The sequence below is a fragment of the Diadema antillarum genome, unplaced genomic scaffold (assembly GCF_040938485.1).
Source record: "Diadema antillarum isolate AM-2024a unplaced genomic scaffold, OU_Dant_1.0 scf00000138, whole genome shotgun sequence".
Lineage (NCBI taxonomy): Eukaryota > Metazoa > Echinodermata > Echinoidea > Diadematoida > Diadematidae > Diadema > Diadema antillarum.
Window position 1 is genome coordinate 684,175 of NW_027271027.1, and position 24,865 is coordinate 709,039.

A 24,865-nucleotide genomic window follows, 5' to 3' on the forward strand; every position below is an offset into this window, starting at 1 on the left:
GATAGATAGACAGACAGATATATAGATAGAAAGATAGGTAGATAGATAGATGGGGGGGGGGGCAAACTTGCCTATCAGCACTCTTCTTAAGTCATAATTCTTTGTTTCATCCTAGTATGTACCTATAAGCTATATCATAGAGGTTCGTCAAGTACCAGATTGCTTGAATTTCAATTTCAATTCAATTCACATTTATTTTGCATCAAAGCAATAAAACAAGACAATAAGAACAGGTGAGTCGGGTAGCACCATAAAAAGCCGATTGCTTGTCAAACAAGGTACATCCTTTCTGTACATGATAAAATGAAGCTTGACATTTGATATGGATGGTGAAATGAAAAGTACAGTACATAGAATATAGGCATAGAATGCTGGACAAACATAATCAACTAGTACTAGAACATTTCTTCTCTCCACATATGGGCAGAAGATTTTGAGATATTCTCCAGTGGGCACCTGTGAGACAGGGAGAGGAAACACTGGATGACTGGACATAATTATTGTAAAATAATAGACTTGAGCTTTCCCGTCTTACTATGCACACAAGGGCGAGACTGTACATCCACTGAATTTTACACAGTGGAAATTTGATCATACTATCAATAATAGTATGATCTTGATTACCCAGGGTAGGCTCACAAAGAATCCTGCTATAATCACGACCAACAGCATTATCAAGTACCGATTTTGAACACGCATCAGAATAATTTTTAAGGTAAAACATTTCATCTAATGACAAACTCCAAGCTAGATTGAACCAAGCAACTGCTGTTTGAAAATCCAGAGCATCTCTCCTCTATTCTACAGCATTCCTATGTCCCTATACCTTGACATCTGAGGTATCCCTCTGGCAGTTCTTCCAAGCCGTAGCCATGGAGGAGAATGTCCTGGAGGCGTGGTCAAACTTGCCTCCCTGCAGGTTCAGGAAGTAGGTGGTGTATGGCTCCTGTACATGGGAGGGGAGAGAGAGGAGAAGGTGCACATTGATGGGAATGCATATTGCTACAAGAAGGTGCTTATAAACAATGAAGTTGTGATGTGCTGAGAAATAGAGTTGTAACTCCAAAGTCTGGTGAATTACTACTAACCATAAAGCACAACTTTTCTTGTCTTTCCTCTTGTTTATACAATGTATCTTGCTAGCACTGAAATCATCCCTGTGATGGAAATTTAACATAAATATGTGTACATACCCATCTTTTTATGGTCCCCAAAAGACCAGATCCATATCAAATAATAGTTACTGACAGTCCATCCATACATTTTTCATTCAAATAACACACTGATATATGTGTGTATCTGTACACAGCTGCAACACACAAGCTGAACATGTATTCACCTTCAATCACTCCAATGTATACTGAGTACATGAATATCTCTCTATCCTACGTATTTCATCCATCTGATAGTCAAAATCATATCTGACATACATGTGCACTAGAATATCTATTCTCTACCTCTCTGTCTACATTCATGAATACATCATATGTACCACAGGTTTTCATATATCAGTCAGTTTGTCAAGTGGTCACAGATCTCTTTGTCCATAACAAGTCACATGGATCTCTACCTTCCTCCCTCTGTCTCTCAAGATCTCTCTCGCTGTCTCTCTCTCTCTTTCTCTTACCAGTCTCATGAGCCACATGAGAGTGAAGCCCAAGGTGGAGTAGTGGGTGCCGTAGTGGAATGGTGGGATCTTGTCGTCTTCCCAGTTCTCGTACCTCTCCTGGAAGAAAGCCTTCCGACTGGGATTCAGCGCTCCCATTGGCTGAGCAGAGAGGAACAAAAAGAAAAAAGAGGTAGTAAACAAATTAATAAATGGATGAAAAACTGCATTCCCACAACATATGTACATGTACATGAAAATCTTTGCTAAATGCAGTGATATGATTTTTTCAACAACAACAAATGTAATGTAATTGTGGCAATAATCACCTTTTTATCACATTAAGAGTACATAGATGCATGTATTGGTATACAAATAATGAATGTTTATGAGTGCAATGGACAGAATATTTCATGAGGTGAAAGATGAAATGATCCATTCAACGAGGCACAGCCTCGTTGAATGGATCAAACATTTCATCTTTCACCGAATGAAATATTCTGTCCATTGCACGAAAGAAGAACATTTATTATTTGTTTTATATAACGCCTGAAAGAGATCCTTGTCCTTTCATGTTTTATTAATCTAGAAACAATAGAGAATCTGAGATCATGAGAGCACTCAGCTCACTGAGCGCTTTATGCTAGGTAGCGCGCTGTCGCATACATACACTGCAAAACGCAAGCGTATACGCGTAGTATGCCGGGCTCTCAGTGAGCGTGCAATGGAGCAAATTGTATGGATCCAAAATTGCACGGTAAATGGAACCACAATTGCACGGATGATGACGTCATAGTGAAATGGGCCGAATAATCAACATCAAACAACCAATCAAATGACAACGATTTCTTCAGGTGTTATATAATATCTTTCTTCACTTTCAGACAATCCTATTTGTGTGATGAACCCATCTACTGTTGAATCAATGAAGTTGCCAAATGATAACTGATATTTTGCATATATGCAATAAAATTACAAATATTACTCCATGATTCTCCATGAAACAAATATCTGAAGAAGAATTTACCCTATAGAAGTACATGTGTGGATTCAGTTAACGCAAAAACAATTTGCACACATCAGTGATACTTGAGAATATACGAAAATTTATTCAACAGTTATGAATCAATAATTTTGTGATGCCACAACAGTACAAAAATATGAAGGAAAATATAAAGATAATTCCACAGAATTTTCATATTTCCTAACTTACTTTTTTTCAGAAGAGAGCGAGAATTGATATCACCCTCAAAATATGCTAACAAGTTGAGATAGTATGCACTTTTCACTCAAAATGAAATTTTTTGGGATTCTCTTTATATCTTCTTGACATTAAAGTATTATTGTGGCATAACACATTGTAGCTTTCCATCCCAGTGAAGATGGCACATGAATTTAACCAAATCTTTAAAAGTTTTTAACTTATGATAGCTTGTTTAAATTCCTTCAAGGTTTACTAAAGTGTTTCACCGGAAAAAAAAAGAAATCTACTAAAAAATTGGGGGAAAATTCTCCTTAAAAACAACACTAAACGATAATGATACTCTGAGGGACACATTCTAATTTGATAAACTACCTTTGATGAGGACATCAGGGGAAAGCTGGTGGGTACACATATCAGGGGAGAGTTTTGGAATGCACAGCTATAAATAAGGACAAACTATTTGATAATTACTGGAAGAACCTTGGGAACGTCAGTCAGTGATTTGCTGCCTCTATCTTTGTGCCAATATTTATGGAACCGACCTTCATCCGGCTCATTCTACTTGGCAGCTTGCAAAATCAAAGACTTAACATAGTCCTGTCCCATAAAACATATTAATATACTCTCCTACCCATCTGGAACAAATGAGTTTGACTAGTGTCATATGATCCACTGTAGCATCATCACTAAACAAGCCACATATTTTATGCTGCTTGACTGTCTTTAGTTCAACCACACACCCCAAGCTTTGTCCTTACGTAGGTCCTTCACCCCATCTAATCATGGCAATCTTGTCTTTTACATAACCTACACATCATTCCTGTGGTCTGTCTTCCTAGAGAAATCTACACCTCTCTATCTCATACTTGACATATAGTCTGAGAGCTGGCTGCTGGTCAATTTACCCCATCAAGCCCATAAGGTTTGACCCCTGAGAGTTGCTGGGGCCACCCTCCTCATTAAAAAAATGCCCGTCAGCCTGGTCCCTGAGGGCGGGTTCGGCCCCCAGGGACCCCCCGAAAAGGCCCTCCGGCGGGTGTAATTTACCCCATGGAGCCCATGGACCAAACTTGGCCTATATGAATGTCCTATGGGTGTACATAATCAAAATATAAAAACTGACAAAATATCTGGTCGGGAAAGGGGTTGCCAGACCGCTTGTTTGCAGGCATAAAACCTTGTTTTTGGTCAAGGAGTCTGCGCCAAGACTACACTGTCCCATAGGCCCTGTACTGTAGCGTCTCCCAACAGGCTGACGGACAGTGCCAGTTAGTGCATGTAGTAGTCTTGGCGCAGACTCCTTTACGCCCAACAAGGGTTTGTGCCTGCAAACTACCCGTTATACCCTGGGACCCAGGGTAGTTTGCATGCACAAATTGACCACACACACACCCACACCCACACACACACCCACACACACACGCACACACACACACACATACACACACACACACACACACACACATTCACACATGACTCTATGTATACTAAGAATACCGTAACACAAAACATGACCAGTGGTTTCTCCATACAGCCATGATACCTTGCATGTACATACCTATAATTATTATGTTCATAACTTTTGAATGTTTTACATCGATACTATCAGTGAACCTTCAAGCAGGAACACTGAAGAGATTTTGAAATTTGTGTGAAATTGTATTCTGTTTTACTGGCCACACAACCTGCTTACCCTTTATTATGTATCCACCATAAGACAAATATATATATATATATATATACATATATATATATTTGGAAAATGCTGAATGAACCCTTTGTTGTGAGTAGACTTCAATTTCTCAAATCATGCATTATACTGTATGATAGACTAAAATGTGAAATTATGTTTTATATTATATGAAATAAATTCATGCCAAATACTGGTCAGTTCAGGAATCATAAGACTGCAACTGAAACATGTGCAATGCTTATCATAGGCCTAATTTGTGTAAGCTTTAGTCTTCCATAGAGTGTGATGCATGGTTTGATGTGTAATTGCCATGGTTTTGAATGGCAACTAAATCATAAATATGAACTAGGACCTGCATTGTAACTGTGTGACACCCTCCAGTATTATCTTTTTTTTTTTTGGGGGGGGGGGGGAGGGGGGTAGACAAAGTATCTCAATGAGGAGTTGACAAAAATTCTAATATAAAAGAGAACACAACATGTAAATGCTCTCAACGTGCATGCTATTGTTAAAAAAAAGAAATTAAGCTAACATTTCATTTAGCTGGTAATTTTATGTTTCACGTTGTGTGTATATGTCCCGGGTTAACGGCAATCATATACTATGATGCGCTCTTTGCAGTGTGTGACACCGTAGGTTGAGTTTTGTTTGTGTGGGGCTGGGGAACTGAAGATGAAGTACAGTGTATCTCCAGAAATAAGGAGTTGACAAAACTGCTGATATAAAGAGACCACAAGACCAAGTTAATACTTTCAGCCTATATGCTATATAAAAAGAGAGCTATTATGTTTCAACTTGGTGTGTACTGGTCACGGTCATTGGCAGTGTTTGCAGTATGTGACACCATTTGTGTGGGGCTGGGAACTATTATAAATAAAATATATCTCCAGAAATAAGAAGATGACCACAAAAAAAAAAAAAAAGCGCTGAAGAGATGAAGACAACACAAGATCAAAGTAAATGCTCTTGGCCTGTTTATTTCCATTACAGAAAGTTAGCATTCTATTGTGAAGCTTGTTATTTGAGGTTCCAAGGAAGAAATACATGTATATAGAACACCATAATTACATGTTCATTAGTATTATAGATATGCAGATGTCCAAAACTATGAGGTGACATGCACTACTGAGTATGAAAATTGATCAATATCATTTCCAAAACCATTAAGCTCCTTCCTTATGTTATGCAGTTTATTCTGATTTGGAATTTATTAGAGTCAAATAAAGGAAATGTTGGCATGGATGCTGTAATCCTTGCCTATTTTATACATCAAAGGGTGGTTTTTATCAGCCAAAAACACAAAAAGTTATTAGTTTGAGGTTTTCAAAGGAATCTTATATTAGGATTGAGACTTGTTATTTGTATCTAAAAGAGGATATCAAGCAGGAGAAAAAGAAGTAATCCAAGCTACATCCCACTTGTTGACATAAAGTTTATTAGAGTTATGTTTAATGCACGGTTGATGAAAAATGTTTACTTAAATGTGTTATACAACTGGCCTTTAGCGCTGTTTTGGTTGGTCTTAAACTGAAGTTTACTCACAACAAAGGTTTTTCAGCATTTTCTGAAAAGCTCTATTTGAGTCTCATAAGGTGAATACATCATACAGAAAGAGTAGGCTGTTTGGCCAATAAAACCTAATACAACTTCACACAAATTTCAAATTTCTTCAGTGTTCCTTAAAGGTGTATTGATAGTATCCATGTAAAACATTCAAAAGGTATGAACATCTTATAAGTTTGACATTTATTATGTGCAAGGTATTATGGCTGCATTAATGAGAAACCTATTAATTGTAACATGTTTAGTGTTATGGTATATACAGTTGTACATTAGGCTACCTATAGAGTCATGTGTAAACATAATTGTGTGTGTATGTGTGTGTGTGCGTGTGTGTGTGTGTGTGTATGTGTGTGTGGGGGGGGGGGTGTGTGTGTGGTCAATTTATGCATGCAAACTACCCTGGGTCCCAGGGTATAACGGGTAGTTTGCAGGCAATAACCCTTGTTGCGCGTAAAGGAGTCTGCGCCAAGACTACTACATGCACTAACTGGCACTGTCTGTCAGCCTGTTGGGAGACGCTACAGTACAGGGCCTATGGGACAGTGTAGTCTTGGCGCAGACTCCTTGACCAAAAACAAGGTTTTATGCCTGCAAACAAGCGGTCTGGCAACCCCTTTCCCGACCAGATATTTTGTCAGTTTTTATATTTTGATTATGTACACCCATAGGACATTCATATAGGCCAAGTTTGGTCCATGGGCTCCATGGGGTAAATTACACCCGCCGGAGGGCCTTTTCGGGGGGTCCCTGGGGGCCGAACCCGCCCTCAGGGACCAGGCTGACGGGCATTTTTTTAATGAGGAGGGTGGCCCCAGCAACTCTGAGGGGTCAAACCTTTTGGGCTTGATGGGGTAAATTGACCAGCAGCCAGCTCTCAGACTAATAGTAATGTACATTTTTGATGTAAACATCACAAAGTATTTGTCTGTCTGTGCCTGCTTCTCTCAAGAAATTTGATTTACTCAGTTTCAAGCACTTTGAATCAACTGCCTGTGAAAGTGTTTTCAGCAATATCTTTGACATGAGAGGTCTAACTAGAAGAATAATTTTCATCACGATTGAGATCACAAATAACCTTTTATTACTATCATTACTATCATTCATCTATCATCGTGATCAACATCAATATTTATGTTATCATTGTCACTATCAACTCTATCATTACTATTGTTGACATTTATCATTACTGCCCTCTATAGGCCTGTGTGATACAACCTACACTGATGTTCATCATTCATGTCCAAGTACTTTTGGTGTATTGCCCTTACAATGACTGTGCAAGCATCACAATGTCACAAAATAGATCATATCTGATTTTTTTTTTAGGTACTTGCACCCTTTTTATAGATGCAAGAAATGGAATGAAAAGCATCACTAACACAATTCCAAGAATCAGCTCTATCATCTCTATTTCCACTCTCATTCTTTGTTCTCGTTATTTCATTTTTGTGTGTGTGTGTGTGTGTGTGTGTGTGTGTGTGTGTGTGTGTGTTTGGCTGCAAATCAAATCACAATTAAATACACAAACTTAGAGTGTAACAGAAAAAGATGAAGCTTATAAACATTGTTTGCACTGACTGAACCAATGCTGACCCAATGCTGTACAGTCTATTCTTTTGTACCACTTTGGCACTCCAGAGGAAAATATTTGTCACGGCAATGTAAGAGATGAAAGGTTTACGATAAAGATATAGAGTCGCTGTTATGAGAGTCACCTTTGAAAGATCTCTGTAGTTGCTTGGTAATGTGAGGTCCAGCTCTTGTGAATCATAGTTGGTAAGAACCCAGGGAAACACTGGGTACTGGTTGAGATCGTTGTAGGTTCGTCCTGAAATCAGATAACCACATGTCAAAAACATATACTGTACTTTTAATTTACACACTTATGTTTTCTATTCACATAAACAATGAAAAAATAACAAAATTAGAATAATTGCAAGATTTTGACACCATGATGTTCATGTGCACTTGGACATCGACTGGACTTCATGTAATGAGTATCGTGATTTTCCTGTAGAATTTTCATTTCTTATCACAAGCTGCTGACTGCAAGCAGTAAAGAATGCTGGGATTGCTAACACTCCACTAGTTCTTTAGTACACTGAAAAGTGATACAGAAGCTATGTTCACAGTCACACATACATCAATGATAGCTCCCATTGACGATGGGTTTGCCCTTATCATCGATCGGTGTGTGTGCTATGAAGTATAAGATTTCTTGAGGTTAGGAGCATCGCTAACTACACGTTTTGTTCAGATGGTCATTAACTTAATTTAGCTAATTATATATAACATAATATATGAAAACTGACAACAGAAAATGTAATCCCACTTTCTTTCCTCATTTTTCATTTGTATTGGCTGACAGTATCAAAGTTTGATATTAATGTTTGCTATCAAACATAACTTTTATATATAAAAAAAAGAATTCTACAGGGCCCTTGGCTTGTGTTGATTTTGGTGTGAAGATTTATGGAAATCTGGCATTATCCTATATATCTTGTGCTTAGATTGGGCACAAATGCAAGTATGTCATTTCGTGTTCTAATTCTTTACTAGTGAAGCTGCAGCATGACAATATGAGACCCAGAGTTCTTTTGAAAAGGAAAACATAAAAGAATTTAAGAAGAGGTATCCCCCACCACACACACAGAGCTAGATTCAGCTTCCATAAAGTGGTCCAAGAATTAATTCTCAGACAGAGATCACTGTTAAACTTTGCTGGAACCATCCAGACAGATCTATCATTCATTTCCAGGATTGCAATAACTTGCAAGTACCTGCTATAGTGTTGAGGTACATCAGGTACTCAAAGTTTGATATCTCTCTCCTCTGCCAGGCCGCCGTCATGTTGGATGCCTTGAAGAGCTGACGAGGCGTCGCCAAGGAGACGTGTCTGCAGGACAGAAAGTACACAGAGAAATTTAACTCGGATCAGACTGCAACTGTTACTGAGCCACTGCAAATTCTGACAGCTTGCAAACTGGTTCTTATTGCAATATATGCAAATGACAAATCTCTTGTAACTTTTGCATGGACGAAATTGATTTTCTACACATACTTTACGTTTTGATTTGAAAATCTATTTCCATTACAGAAAAAGGTTATTCTTTGTCAAGATGCTATATCCTTGAAGACTTGGCTCTGAGTTTTTCTCACTCAGAAAACAAACATGTGAGAAGTGTACAGATTAAAATGAGAAAAGCCCTTGTTGCAAACACTCAGGATATCATCTTGATGAGAGAAAGGATATGCAGTGTGGTTTATCATTATCATTGATGGCTCTTTGGTTTGAAACCAGCTTCTTAGGATTCTTTAAGACAACAAAGCCTCTTGAAGCTCAGGTCAAATGAGTAATTTTCTTTTGTTGTAGCCCCAGGCACAGCTCACATACCTGATCTTGATGTATGCTATCTAATTACAAAACATATTCAATTGTAGCTTTCAGCTCTTGATGGATCTGGATTACAACCGTTGCAAAAGAAAAATGGTTGTAATTGGAAGGATTAGGTATGCACTGCATGTATATGCACACGCACACAGTGGCACAAACATATATTCGCACATATAGATGATTACAGACTATTTCAGTGACATGTGGGATGTGACTTTCACTTCATACAATGGACACACTTGATGATGAGCAATAATACATATTTTTTTTTGTTGTTCAAACTTCATCTTGATCAAATCAATCTAAATCACTGTGACATCCCATGCTGAGTTTATTCAACCAAACAAGTAATGTCATCCATGCGCAAGAATGTACATCATTACAATGAATAAAACAAACATTCATGAATACACTAACAGACAACTACAATGCTGGAAAGATAAAAGTCTTTTGTAATGTAGCATGCAGAATTGATTATGCTACGTTTTCATGTAGGAAGTTTTTTTTTTCTTATTTCTGACTTCTCTTTGCATGAGAAACATCAAACATGGCTTGTTAGGAAATGAAACAACACGGCGACGATATAAACAAGAGAATATGAAGAGCTGACGAACTTGATAAACGAACTGAGAATAAAATTGTATGCATGCTGAAATTACAAAATGAAATATAAATGTAGAATGGGGCGGGGAGAGGCTTTTGACGACTGCTTGCCAGCTGAACATCTGCTATGAAAATGAAGGGAACGATGCAATGAAGCTGGTCAGTTTTGGAAACTTATTGCAGTTTGACCCTCGAGGCAGCGGCAAATCCTTGTTTATTGGATTTTGTCTTCATTGCAATAAATTGGAGATGAGAAGAATCAAATCACAAGACGAGATACGACTGTATGCCGCACTCCTACATATCGTCTGCCACTTCTCCACACTGAGGCCCGAGGTAGAACTCCACTTTTCATTTGTCTGATTCTCCCTTCATCATCCTAATTCAAGGAAACATGTGTTTCATTTCACTCACAAGCACTTGATATGTATTTTGGAGCAAGACATGTAAAGTATACCTGTTGCTGTAGAGTAGAGTAGAGCACATTGATCATTTGCCTTAAAAACTTGCCATCGATATCATGGCAATAAAAACACTAGCAAGTAGTACAACCACAGAGACTCCTACAATAAACTATCAATGCAACATGGTAATTAGCTTATCACTATGATAAATGTAAAGGTCTGTAATATCATTCTAATTTCATAATTACTTCAAGAAAAAAAAAAGACAAAGATTTGAAGCAATCTTGGAAGAATGACCTTTAAATACTTGAATTGATAAGGGGCATCTCATGAAGGTGCTGCATTTTGTGCATGTACAATGTATTAGTCCAGGCATTATTGAATGATGTCATTAACTACTTAAACTGAATGCACATAGAACAACAAATGACAGCATGTCATATGGACACTTCCTAGTAATGGTTTTTTGAAATATGGGGTGTCTGCAATACTGAGTCAATGATGTCCCTCATTCAACATCTACAGAACAAGATAGAGTCACACTCAACTAGAAAACTACAAAAATATGATTCTCATTTTGCCACTTAATTCATTCAGATTAGATTATTTGCGAACTCTGACTTTAGTAAACCCAGCAAAATTAGTTTGCAACTATCCATGTATTCATACAGAATACATTAGATATTTTTTTTCTTTTAAATTTCACAACCTGTTTTCACAACTGCTCAGCTTTCTCTAATCGATTGGTACAATGTATATTTATGTATTCAAGTCTTCTACAATTATCCTCCTTTGGCTGAGGGACTATTGGAAACATTCATCCCTGTCCTGCTTAACCCATTGAGGATGGGCTGATTCTGCTGTAACACACATTTCCCATAGACCCCTGCCCGAGTATCCTCGGGACTCGTCTCCAACGGGTTAACACAATATAAGTTTTGGATGGTACTGATGATGTAACTGGAAGTACATCATCATTTAGGGGTATGAACTATGATAGTGGGTGGGGAAGAAACACAGGTATGCTCCCTTAAGTATTATGCACTGCTTATCTGGTCTAAGATTTTTCAAAATTTATCTCTCAAATTATGAAAAAAAAAAGATTATCCTGAGGGCACCAGACTATGCGAGAAATAGAAATATATGGAAATATGACAACTCTAACTCGATGCTACAAGATACATATGTGAGGGGAACAGGGAGAGAGAGAGAGGCAGAGGTAGAAAAGGTGAAATATTGGATGCAGAGGGAGATACTGTATACACAGTATATTTTTCGGTGTTTTTATTTGTGTGGATTTTGTATGTCAACTGATATTTACAAGATTAAACTAAGATATATTGCCTCCCATGACACAAATCCACTGCATATCACCTCTAAGGTGGGATATCACTAACTTTTTCCCTGCATAGAGATGACATTTGTCTCACATTCTTTGACAGTGGTTGTTGATCATGAATTCAAACGATCTCGAAATATATGGCAAATGCAGTAAAAATATATGGCATAGAAAGAGAGGAGAGACTAACAGGCAGATGAGAGAAAATAGAGAAAAATTGACAATAATAGATTATGGACAGAACAGAGAGAATACACATCTGACACATACAATCAAGACATGCAGAATGATCACAGAATTTTAGAATAAAAGGAATGTAGTCCTAGATGAGAAGGACCTCCTCCTACGCCTCAAATTTGGTTTGGGAGATGGATAAGAGATGTGTGTATCTGTATGGTTCCTCGGCAGTGGATTGTCAACCAAAATGACATGTTTGACAGCCATGTTTGTCACTTCTTAAACAAACTCTGGAGAAACTCCAACTCCCAATCTTGGAGACTGGTAAAGGAGTGTTTGCTTTGGGAGATATTGATACCACCAGCACCACCGTGGGGCAGGAAGGAATACAGGGATCACTGTATAATGCAATCGGCATCTTGTAAGTAGGATGATCATGGATATATAAACAAAAAGCACTGATGCGTGAGTCCTTTGCTATTTTCATCAAAATTTATTTAGCCTTTCAAGTTCAGATGCTTATATGTCTCAAAGCACGAAGTTCATATTGTTAGAAACTGACTGAACACTTAGTCTGGACTTTGAGTGAAACCATAGAATAACCAAGTTGGTAAACCTCCCTCATACATCAGGGAAAATCTTTGAATGCCGGATGACAGGTTCCAGACAAAAATCTGCACAATAGCAAAGTATGGATTATTTGGATAAAATATTTAATTGGCACTCTTCTTGACTGCCTACAAATGTACGGATCTTCTTTTTGTTTCTTTCTTTTCTGACTTTGTTTGTTTTGTTTTGTGTGTGTGTGTGTTTGTTTTTTTTTGCCTGAGCCAAAAGTAGCGACAGAAAACTGCATGGGGAACATTCTTTGTAAAGTCCTAGTTTGGTTTTGTGATCAAACATCTTTCCAAATAAGAAACATAGTACTGGTAAATCACAATCTAATTAATCTTCCATTCCCACACTTCACACAGTGGAACAGTGCGATTAAAAGGTAATCAGAAGAAAAGCACTGAAGTCAATGTGCACTGAAAGACTTTTAATCATTCATGTGAATGTAATGAGTCATAGACAAAGATATCACAGTATTAGATCCTATATTATGAAAACTAGCAATCACATGGAAAGTTTACAAAAGATAACAAGTGTGTTTGTAAAAGCTGACAAGAAGGCTACTATGCAGTGAAGGGCAGGGTAAGGAAGGAGCTTTGTCATCAAAGGACAAAGATGCTCAATTTCACCTTCCCTACATTATGTTGAGGCTTACTGTTTCTGAATGATGTAATAATGAACAGGGGTTAGGGCATGGTCTTGGTGTGTAGTAAGCAGAAAAGTGTCTCACTTTTCTTCCAGGTAACTGGATGTTGGTTTTTGTTTGAACAAATTCATTTGCTTTTTTTTTGATAACCTCTTTTCTGATCAAATGGCATGAAGACTCAAGATAGTGAATTGATATTTTGATGAGTGTGCCCTCCTGCATGCTGTATGACGATCTTTCCCACTGAGTACTTTCAATCTTGATATTCTTTGAAACTGATAATTTGACTTAATAAAAAAAGAAAAAGACTGCAACGTCTGTATGGTTGTTACAGTGGAAGTCATTTCACATGGTTTCTTCTCTGTTATGGTGAATGTCAATGAAAGCATATGTGCATGTATGCAAGTTCTTTAAACATGTCAATTCTTTCATTCTGATAAAAGAGGTTCATTTTTATCTTGGATGATGGAAGATTCACCAGTTTCATTTCTGTCTGTATGATTTATGATATTTGAGGAAGAATCATCACAGCATTTGTGAAGATCAAATTCTGAGATGAACATTACGCATTATCTTATGGGATATGTGTCATGAACCATAATCTTGGCCATTTTCTGAAATACCACTACAATACTGCAGTTGTTCATTATGATTGCATTTCATACCATGTGACAAATCTCAGTCGCACATAAATGTCATGAAAACCAAACATTGCATGTATCTGCAGGACAATACGGAAAATTAGGACTGGAGTCAAACACTGCCCTCGTTAGTGAATAAATATGAAGGTGAGTTTAGAGTTGGTTTATGAGAAGGGTAATCTCATTGAGATAAAGCATTATTGGTGAATTTATCTCTTAAGGGCCTATTCTGGCGTTGACAGGGAAAATTGAGTGAGTTGGCAGATGGGAATGTCAATTGGCTGCCTGGTTAGTGTCAAGGCTGACCTCATCGTGTCAGGGTCAGGGAATGTGTCAACAGGGGTCAGGTGAGGGCGCTAAAGGAATAGTGCTAAGTTTCGCTCTGGGTTGTCTGTCTCTCCCGCCCTTTGTTTTTTTCCTCCAGCATTATGCATCATATCACACATGTACTTGTTTTGATGGCTGCGCCACACTCTGTTTGTGGAAAGTTTCGTTTGAGAAATGAGGCGTCATAAACATTTGCCTTAGCTGGATCTAAACGTGCACTGAAATATGACTCTCTTCTCTCAAGACTCTGGAAGCAGGTAAAGAGATAAGATGCTTCAAGAAGGATAAAGAAAGATACAAGTATGGAGGACATAATGGACATGTTTACAAATGCATTTAAATTTATGATTTTTTTTTCTCTCCCTCTCTACCAACAGAGAAAGAGATAGAGATAGAGACAGAGAGAAGATAGAGAGAGGGAAAGTGAAGAATCTGATACCACATGTAGCATGAATTTCATGTAACAGAAATAGAACAAACAAAGACAAAATGCCCCAAAGCTCCCACAGCCTATAACACACCCAAAACAAAAATATGAACAACTTGCAAAACAACCTTTCAGTTTCATGCAGAAGAAGGAAATAACTTTTAAACATTTCAAACATCACAGCAGATTTAAATACAACACAAGAGAAATTTGGACTACCTATTCGTATTTTGGAAAAATGGCAGAGAACTGGAAAAAAAAGTTCATTATGTTAATTACTGTAAAACACGATATCTTTGTGGCATGAAATTTTCGCGAATTGGAGCCAATGATCACGGCGTCGGCGGGTGGGTCCTCAACCCGCCAGCCGACGGGAATGGCGTAACCCTGCACTTTGGTGCAGGAGTAGGCTAGAAACATCTTTTTTCCCTAAAACCTATCCCCTCTTTCCTTCTGTGATTATCTGATTTGTAAATACTAATCATAAATATAACAATATTTTTTTTTGTAGATAATTACTAGTAGTGTAGGTTTTTGCAGTTAAATTTAAGTGATTATTTGAATAAATATATATTATGGAGCAAATTGCCCACCCGGGAGAGAACTCCATAATTTCAAAAGAACAACAACATAACTGATCACGATATGGATGAAATGTTTGCTGGCCGATAATCAAGGTGACGTAATTTTTGATAAATTTCAGTTTACCTGCTTTGAGAATGCCTATCACTCCCAAAGTTGGCATCATTAAAACGCTGAACTTTGTTCGCTCTGGTTCATAAGCAGAATACACACAGCAATTGGTGAGTATTTTTCTCTTGACATGTTTCGTTTATATTATATTGTGCAAACTACAATAACTTGTATTGTCACAAACAGAAAAATTTGAAAGGAAAGGAAGAAATGTCACTGGGGAATGTCATGCTACAATACTATAATAACAACACCATTTATGTACAAAATAATGGGGTTAAAAAATCATAATGAATTTTTTGAAGAAATTTAAACCTTGCCCAGTAGGTATACTTTCACTGCTACTGTCATGAACAACTCAAATTCTTCACTTTTAAGATCATCGGACACAGTTATTATCCATGAGGTAATACATTCATACCATGTAAGATGTGCTGTGTACTGTATCTCTCATGTATGAACTACTGTAAAACCAGAAACATTTGCAGCATGAAATTTTCATGATTTGGAGCTGATAGCTTTTTCTGTTTTTTTTTTGGCAAGAAATTTTCTTGGAGTAATTACCATGAAAAAGTCATGAGTACTGTAAAACCAGAAAATTTTGTGTGCGTTGTAATGCCATGGATTTTGTGAGAGCAAAGATTTGCGAAATTAAAATGCACACAAAAGTTCTTCTCTACACTACATGCATTGACTCCAGGTGGCAATTTGCAAAAATTTCATGCCATGCAAAAGGCAATCGGCTCTAATTTGCAAAAATTTCATGCATGGTCCACAAATATTTCTTGCTTTACAGCATACTACACGTACTAGTAATACAGGGATTTGTTAACTTTTGTGTGCATTTATTTTTGTGACTCTTGCCTCCTCACAAAATTCACAAAAGTTTCATGCACGTAAGATTTCCGGTTTTACAGTATCATAGGAACAAGTAGAATTTCATACATTCCTCAGACAATTAGATATCAGGTTCTGATGTTGCTCTGGTCTTACCTGGATGCAGGAATGCCATACTTCAGGCCAACACCAACACGAGGAAGAGCGTGAACCACTTTCTTCACAGTCGCCTTGTTGGGTAGGCTGAACATCACCGATGCTAGAAGTGAAATAGGTTGATAAAGCAGATTAAAACAGCCTTGCTATGGAAATACAGTCACAGTAGTAACAGTAGGGGTTGTGACACACTGGGAAAAAAAAGACTTTCATACAAACATCACACATCATCACAGAATGAAATGTGTTAAATGGGTGAAACTTTTATAAAGTGCCAATATTTGGCTATCAAGACAGTCTCTGAATGCCTTGCCTATACAGTTCAGTATTTGAAATGATGAATTATGTACCTTTAAAGCTGAATATAATGTACTAAAATTATGTCTACTTTCATTTTGCTAACAAGTTGCCTGGGCAAGTGAGGCAAGTCATTTGGATTAAAGTAGAAATAGTACACCAGCACCACATTTGTTCATTTTTTTTAATACTGCATACATCTTAAGAGGACTACTGCAAGAAATACTTGCTGCATGGTGAAATATTGACATTGGAGAATGGCAAAGATCAAAGCACTGTGCTCCATCACAACAATATTTGGGTTGAAGCCCTGTTTAGCCTGTTTGGTTCCCGTGGCTCCTTTCCCTCTTTTCTCTTTGACTTTGACTGAAAAGTGAGTGCCAATGACACTATTCTTTCACTATAAAAAAAAAATCCTTGATTGAAATCATGTTTGTGAAATACATTTCTCATAAAGTTGCAGATGGGAAAGGAGTCTCCCTACTCACTGCACTGCAAAAGGTATTCAATACAACAGCTGTGATGAAAACTTAGTGGCCTGTCAAGCAAACAGTCAACATGAAGGCAATGGCACATAAACACCATGCAAATTATCATCATCTAAAGAGGGCGCCATTCATCAATGAAAACAAATAACGGTCAAGTTCATCTCCACCACATAAGACATGTTTTAGTGATCAAACCATTCAGCCTACAAATGATGACTCAAACTCAAATGGAAAACATGTACACCACTGGGCCATCATTGGCCAAACATATGTTTCAGGGAAGGAGACATGATTCAAGCTTGCTGTCAAACATACAAAAATAACTCCATTAGCAAGGAATGCATTTCTAAACACATTTATAAATTGGTTCTTATGGCAGTGTGAGAGGGCTGGCTGTGACATGAGTAGACTGATGCAGTAAAGTGGTTGCCTCTGCTCAGAACTCTGCCTGTTTGATGACACTCCACCTAACTGCTAAGAATAGGGCATATTCCATTCACTGGGTCAGCATCTACAAAGACGTTAGGTATCACTGAAATAGCCTAGGGAAGAGATAAGCTTCAGATTTGGGTAAAAAACAACTTCGGACGGGTTACTTGGGGATTGGAGAAAGGGTTCTGTTAAGTATATGTGTTATCTGTATTTCTATTATGAAATGTAATGGATATGTACCTGAGGGATTTACACTGTATTCACCAATGGCCACTGGCAACAGTAACTTTTCACATCACCTGACATTTGTGACAATAACTGGTGAAAGCAGAGCAGGATCATGCTGTGTTACAAACCTGAGCCTCCTCAGACTCACAGAGAATCCTCTCCAAAGAGTCAAATGTTTTGATAGCTCTTTAATAGGTTGGCATCTCTGGCAAGCAGTAGACAGGGCTTTGGAGGATATTTTTGGTAAAAAAGGAGGAGAGACCTGAGACAAACTTGCCATGACCCGCAGATCTGGCATCATTTCTGGTGGTCAAAAGTTACTGTATATGCTTCTTAGTAAAACTTCAAGTGAGATTGTCAGACAAGATTGAGACAGAGATTTTGTACAGAACTGGCATTTAACCCTGTGACAGTATGTCAAACTGTGTTCCCAATCACCCTAACTCTCTTCCATCAATGTTCACAACACACCCAAAAATTGAAATGTGTGCAGAAATAAAAAGAAGGTTGATGCTGTGACAGTGTTGCAAAGCTTACCCCTCAGAAAAGTATTCACAACATTGTGGCACTGGTGTAAAGTTCACAAAACATACTATTGCACTCTGCACCATCTGCCACAGATACACCATATATCAAAGAATTGGTTCTCCAGTATAAACACAAACTATGGTGGTTATTAAAGTTATATATTCCATATTCACAGCTGAATGTTTGGCTGTCAGGAGTTTGACATGAAGAAGGGAAACAATGACCAGAGTGAAAGGCATTTGTTTGAACAAGTAAAACTAATTGTAATCATGTCATTACATAACAATTGTGACAATAAAAATACTTCTGTACCCAAGGCTTGACATTAGCAGTGGCCCAGTTTGGCCTGGAGACATCAGACAGAAAATGTCTGGCCACTACTTTTAATAAAGAACTTATATGTTTTGGTGGCAATTGTGAGTGTGTGTACCTTGTTTTTATGTGTTTTCTCATCTTGTTGTAGGGGAGAATATCTCGTGGCTCAGTGCTTGATAGCTGCATGCATTTCTGAAAAATCAGCTAGCTGCCACTAGCAGGGTTGCCAGATTATTGCTAGTTTTCATGCCAAACTCAGTCCATTTATGGCTAAATTTGGCTAAACTGGTTTTTTTTTTTCTCAAAGCCAAATTTTAACTATCCAATAATAGAACTAGGTATACCTGTATACTAAATGTGACCACTTCATGAAAATGTGGTATCATGGAAACTCATGCTCATTCCTCAATTCAATACTGAAAATGTTAGACTGAGTGAACTTACATATATAGTCACAATATTTGACATTTGAAGCCCTCTATCATACTTGCCAATTTCTACATAATTATCTTGGTTTATGAATACTTGAATGTTTTATAAATCATTTCCTTTATACATGTTTTCCTATCTTTCTTCTTAGTCACAGTATGTGGTATTCGAAGGACTCTGTTATACCTATACCACTCTTTGAATGGCTATCATGGTTTAGGTAAAACAATCTTAATCTTTTTATGCCTTTTTTATTTTTTCAGGATGCCAAAAAATGAAATTGGATGATTTTTGTGGCCTAAAAAGCCCGCAAAAAAAAATCATTTGTTTAGTAGGTGATTAGATGAAGGAGTGACTTTGAACAAGCTTTGATTGGAATCTTTCAAAGGATTTGTAAAAAATCTTCTTTTGTTTTCTTCGTGTTCTAATATATGATGGCTAATGAAAACTCTATACATGGATGGTCTAGATATCTCATGCATATACCTATGAGCCATTTATAAATACAACCAAACTGTCACAAACCTAGTTTTTACGTGCATTTGCCTCTACTTTGAGGGGTCAGAATCTGTCACCATGCCATCACAGGGGGATTTTCTCAAAAACATTTACATGGATTCAATGAATGCAAAAAATTTTAGTGGGACACATCAGTGAAGTGTGAGGAAACCAGACAATCCAATCAAACAGGAGGAATTTTAAAATTTTGGTCAAATCCATGTGCTTTCGTGCCTGAAGTGGAAGACTACAATATGTCATAACAGTAAAGAGATCCCCCCCCAAAAAAAAAAAAAAAAAAATCAAAAAAAATCTGCACATATTTTTTTCCAGAATAATGAAAAGGCATTTGACTTATCTCCTTCAGAAGGCAGGGAAAATGACATCACCCTTAACAAAATGTCAGTACTAGGTCAAGGGAATGTGTACTTTTCATTAAAAGAATTCTATTTTGTGGATTTATCTAATACTGTCACATTCTAAATGTATTAATAGAAGGCAAAATCAGGAGGAAGACAAAGGGGGGGGGGGAATTTGCACTTTATCTCCTGGCAGAACAGGGCAACACATACTGTCAGTTTAAAATGACCATCCAATAGTCTTGTCACTCATGACTGGACCTACAATGTGCTGATTCACACAGAGCATTCTCAATACTCACTTCTGTTTGCTAGGAAGATCTCAACTGCTGTGTTCTGGAGTAGGTACCGCCTGGAGAAGACAGCCCTGATGTCGTTGAAGTGCCATCTTCCATGCAAGCCATCAGTGTACTGCAGAACCTGTATGAATGAGAGTGAAGGAGAGAACAGATTTAGACACTGGGTTCAAAGGTCATACAGAGCTCACTGCAAAACCTTCCCACCTTTTACCAAGGTATTGTTACCATCACTGTCTGCTGTAAGCAATGATATTGCAAATGATATATGTATATAATATAATGTAATATAATTTATCAATTTATAAAGTGCAAAACCTATGCATGTATATTCTTTTGTGCTGCAAAAGCTATAGGGTAATTCAAGCCTAAGAATTGGATTTCTGATAGGAGTTCTGTAGGTTCGGTGAGTAAAATGAATAGATAAATCAATGACAGAATGCCTGTAAATTAATCTGATACTAAGCCAGACTGAGCTCAACCCCACAAATGATCTCATCCTTGTGCAAGGATGGAGATCACTTTTCAAGTAACATTTATTGTTTACTCTTCTTCAACCTCATGCTTCCTGAGGCTCTTTTTTTAACATCACAGTTACACTGTATAGTGTTGTAGTTTGTCTCATATCATATGCATATATACAGACATTTATACACATACATATACACCTGTATACCTCAGATGAGATAACAGTCATACCAGTGATATGTCACTCTCAGGTTCCCACACTTCAATATGAGTGATTTGCTGGATCTCTTAAAAAACAAACCATCTAATCACACACAGTTCCTACCGGAACATGAGAGGATCTGAAGAAGTAGACGACCCGCTAGTCTACTCCCAAACTGACGCATTTATCAGATCTGTGAAAACACAGACCTGTGAAAAGTCTCGGCTGACAAAGAGTTTCTGACAAGTATCAAATGTACGTCTCTTGAATCAGTGGATTTGCATTTAGATTGAATCTTTGCGGAACAGCCAATCTCCTTTCTTCAGAACACGTAAAATTTCTGCGTTGTGAAATTCTTAGTCAAATGTAAAAGACCATTAATGAAAACAAACAATGTGTGTTGTTATAACTAATTCCACCTCTGTGTCTCTGTCATCTGCTATGCCTTTAGCCTTCTACAATTCCTTACTCCAGCCTGACTGAACTTTTTTCAACACAAGTAAAACTTAGAGCCATAACAAAAGTAAAACTTACTGCAATAACAATGCCATGCCAATGCAGAGTGTCCAAGAAACATACTTCGAGTAAATTCTTTGCATTTTTAAACATAGTAAACTACTACAAGGACCATTTTACACTGGCCACACAGGGCATAGTGTGCACTACATTCCCACAGTTGGTCTTATTACTTTGACTAGTTAATCACACAGGCATATCATCATTGCCAAGATTTGATAAATGCTCATGTGAAAGGGCAATTGTTACATTATGTTACATACAAGTGACATTTTTTCTTCTTTAAGGGCAATTCTTCCTGATGTTCATGTTGGTTTTCATGAAAAGAATAAAATGAGACAAACAGAATGGTAAAAGGTTTACATTAGGGTTTTCATGTAACATACATTGTACTATATATTACATGCATTCCTCTTCCACACATATACCCTTGAAACTCCAGTTCTGAGAAGCAGAGAACCTCTTTCTCCCTTCAATCAAAATACTACTCACAAATGAGAGTTGGTCTGTTTGTAGGAACAACATATTATCATCACACTAATGACCTAGGTGCCAGATTGGAATGAAATGCAATCAGGCTATAATCTGCTCCAATAACATACTCATGGCTGTGTCTTGATAATGCATGTAATCCATGGTTAGAGAGAACCCTCCTCCTTGTGTGTGTGTGTGTGTGTGTGTGTGTGTGCTATACATTACCAGAGAGGAAAATCTGATCTGTGTATGAATTGCACTGTGTCACATTTGCATTTAGATCACAGACTGATACAGAGCTACCAAGTCTCACGCATTCTGAGTGAGACTCAAGCATTTAGGGTCTGTCTCACGATCTCACGCATGACACCCATTTTTCTCACGCATCGGGCAAAGTCTGCAACTTGGGCCTACAATAAGGAGCATAGCTCAAGAGATTAAAGTGACAGTTGCAATTGAATGTATATTTTCCTTTTGTCTTTCAAAATACGTAAAAAATAGTCACTTAAGTATGCACCTGATCATACCATTAAGAGCTAAAAATTAAAAAAGCTCCCTACCGTGGGAGGCCACAGGGGGAAAACCCCTCCTACACCCTCGCTCGCGCGCACATTCGCTCGCCGAGATGCCGAATCTTGAAAATCTCACTCAAAAAAAAATGTTGAACTTGGCATCCCTGCTGATACTGCTGCACACTTGATCTAGCATAGACTAAGCATTCTGTTATACTGGTTGAAGACCAGTCTCAAGTATTCTTAAGGGTGGGGTGAATGGAAATGCGCCTTCAATGGGTTAAAGTCATGACTGCAAGTCACAGGAACAACAAATATTGACATAGGTCGATTTCTCGGTAGGCTCTTACGTGGGCACAGTCGTCATAAAAAAAGAAATCTCTAAACATATACTATCAAATGTAAAATTGCTGATAAATTGATATTCCATAAAGAATTACATTTTCTTATAAGTCTATGATTGCCTCCCCTACCCCCCACCATCTCGATGGAGAGTGACTGCAATTAGGCTTTTGCCATCTTTTCTACCACTTTCCCCCTGCAAGAGTACCACCCCTGAAAATAACCAGCAATCACATGCAGCCCGGAGTTATTTTAACTCTCTAACTACAGTCTAGGTTTTTCCTGCCAATCTGTTTATTTATTTACATCACTGGTGGAACCAGGGTCAGGATTGGGGTTCACGTGTGAGAAGCAGGGGGTCGTAACCAACCCCACTGAAGTTTCCATTCACGGCAGTGTCTCAGCATCCAGCTATCGTTGAGCAGATGGTGGGATGGGGAATGGATGCGGGACTATTCACATGACAGTGCTCACAAATGTGCTTGAACAAAACATGTTACAGAAACAAGTGTGATGATCTGAGCATCGTCATTATTGGGTCCTGTTGTAGACAAGTCGCAAGTTAGTGTGAGAATGATAGTTGATGGATACAAGAAGCTGTTGTCATGACCTGCGTAGCCTGCAGAGAATGTGGTGATGGTAGTCAAGCAATGTTGGAGAGTTTTGTGTGCCAAGATTTTTAATTGCCCCCACTGTTCAGGTGACAGCCGCTGATGGGTGTGACAAGAGTGTGGTAGCTGGAAGAAGCATGGTGACCGAGAGGCACAAAGGTGGTGTCTCCCTTGTGTTTTTCACTCTGCTCTTAGGTACGAGACAAGTGTTCAAATAGGTGTTGGCTGACTGAAACGGAAGATTATGTTAGAGGTGTGGCCAGATCTAAGGTTAATTGAAGTGGAATGTATCAAGGACGTAACCTCTGCATATTCTTTTTTCTTATATATCAGTAAGTGGATGCTATATCAAGAAGATAACTATAGGACAATGCAGAAAATGGTAATTGCAGCTGACACTCCTTTGAACTCTGTTTTTTGGATGTTTACAGGCAGGTGTGAGAGCACCCCTTGATAGCATCCTATAAGTGTTCCCAACTCTGCGCTGTCCCATTTACCTGTTTGTTTAAGCCCCGATGGAGACTTCCCAACCCAGCAGCAGCCTGGCGCCAGCCCCATATGGAGAGTCTGGAGTATGGTTTCTGCTCTAGCATAAAAAATGTCCCGGGCTTGCGGGTGTGCCGGGATACCTCGCCTAGCGTGCCTCTGTAATTGAGTGGCTTTTTTCATGTCAAATTCAATTTGCCTGGATCTAATTTTGAGGGGCACTGATAGTGGAGTGATCGCCCCGCCTTGCGAGCCCCGCCCGACGGGGAGTCCTGGCCTGGTACAGGGTGCAGGGCGCAGCCCAAGACGGACTGCATGCCAGGAATATCGGATGCCGTGGCTCACTGCGCATCTTGTTGCTGCTGCTGCTGCTTCTTGCATGCGTGCCATGGCAAGCTTGAGTTGAGTGCTTCAGCTGCCTGACATCTTTTCAGGTGCTCCAGTCCTCAAAGCTTCCTCTCAGCACACAATCTTTTCATTTTTCTTAAAGGTACAGCTGTACCCTCTTGAATGTCATCTAAATTTCTGCTGGATCCTGCAGATTGTAAATCAGCCTATAGCTAGTGTAGGTTATCTTTTTTTCTTTCAGTAAGTCTGCCTTTAGCTTCCAAGACAAGGAATAAATACATCTGATAAATTTCATTTTGGTTTCCAGGCTTTGTATAGACATGTCTGGCAAACCTAACTGTGATTATGAGTTCAATATTGACAGAGACTTTCAATGTTTCTTTGTTTTCATCTTGGTCATAATAAATGCTATTCAACACTTCCATGCTTCACTTAGGCGAGGTCTATTAACTAATTGACAGACTACAAAATGCTTCACATATAAGGTCTTACATATTGCATGGAGCTTGCTTTGTTTTTCCCACAAAATTGTGAAGCATTAGTAACAAGCATTTCTAAAAATACAACTACCAGCTTGACCTTACAGATTCTTTACCTTTTTATAACTCTCAAACTTTTCCTCTACGGGTTAAAAAAAAAATTATAACAGCTTTCAACTCATCTAATGTTGCTCACAGTTATTGAAAGTATTGCATGTTCCGTTCATGAAATGGG

The 24,865-nt window shown here is 38.2% G+C and overlaps 1 protein-coding gene across 1 annotated transcript in view; it reads right to left on the minus strand.

The window, feature by feature from the left end:
- The window catches only part of LOC139721092 (neurobeachin-like), a 35,455-nt gene extending 11,262 nt beyond the window's left edge, over nucleotides 1-24,193 (minus strand). Inside the window, exons 1-8 of the mRNA XM_071632422.1 lie at nucleotides 23,815-24,193; nucleotides 23,207-23,325; nucleotides 20,199-20,355; nucleotides 16,323-16,425; nucleotides 8,847-8,962; nucleotides 7,782-7,894; nucleotides 1,628-1,768; nucleotides 827-946 (exon numbers count right to left, since the gene is read on the minus strand). Coding sequence (XP_071488523.1) covers nucleotides 827-946; nucleotides 1,628-1,768; nucleotides 7,782-7,894; nucleotides 8,847-8,962; nucleotides 16,323-16,425; nucleotides 20,199-20,355; nucleotides 23,207-23,325; nucleotides 23,815-24,193 — 1,248 coding nt within the window. The remainder of the gene's footprint in view (nucleotides 1-826; nucleotides 947-1,627; nucleotides 1,769-7,781; nucleotides 7,895-8,846; nucleotides 8,963-16,322; nucleotides 16,426-20,198; nucleotides 20,356-23,206; nucleotides 23,326-23,814) is intronic.
- Between the last annotated feature and the right edge of the window lie 672 nt (nucleotides 24,194-24,865).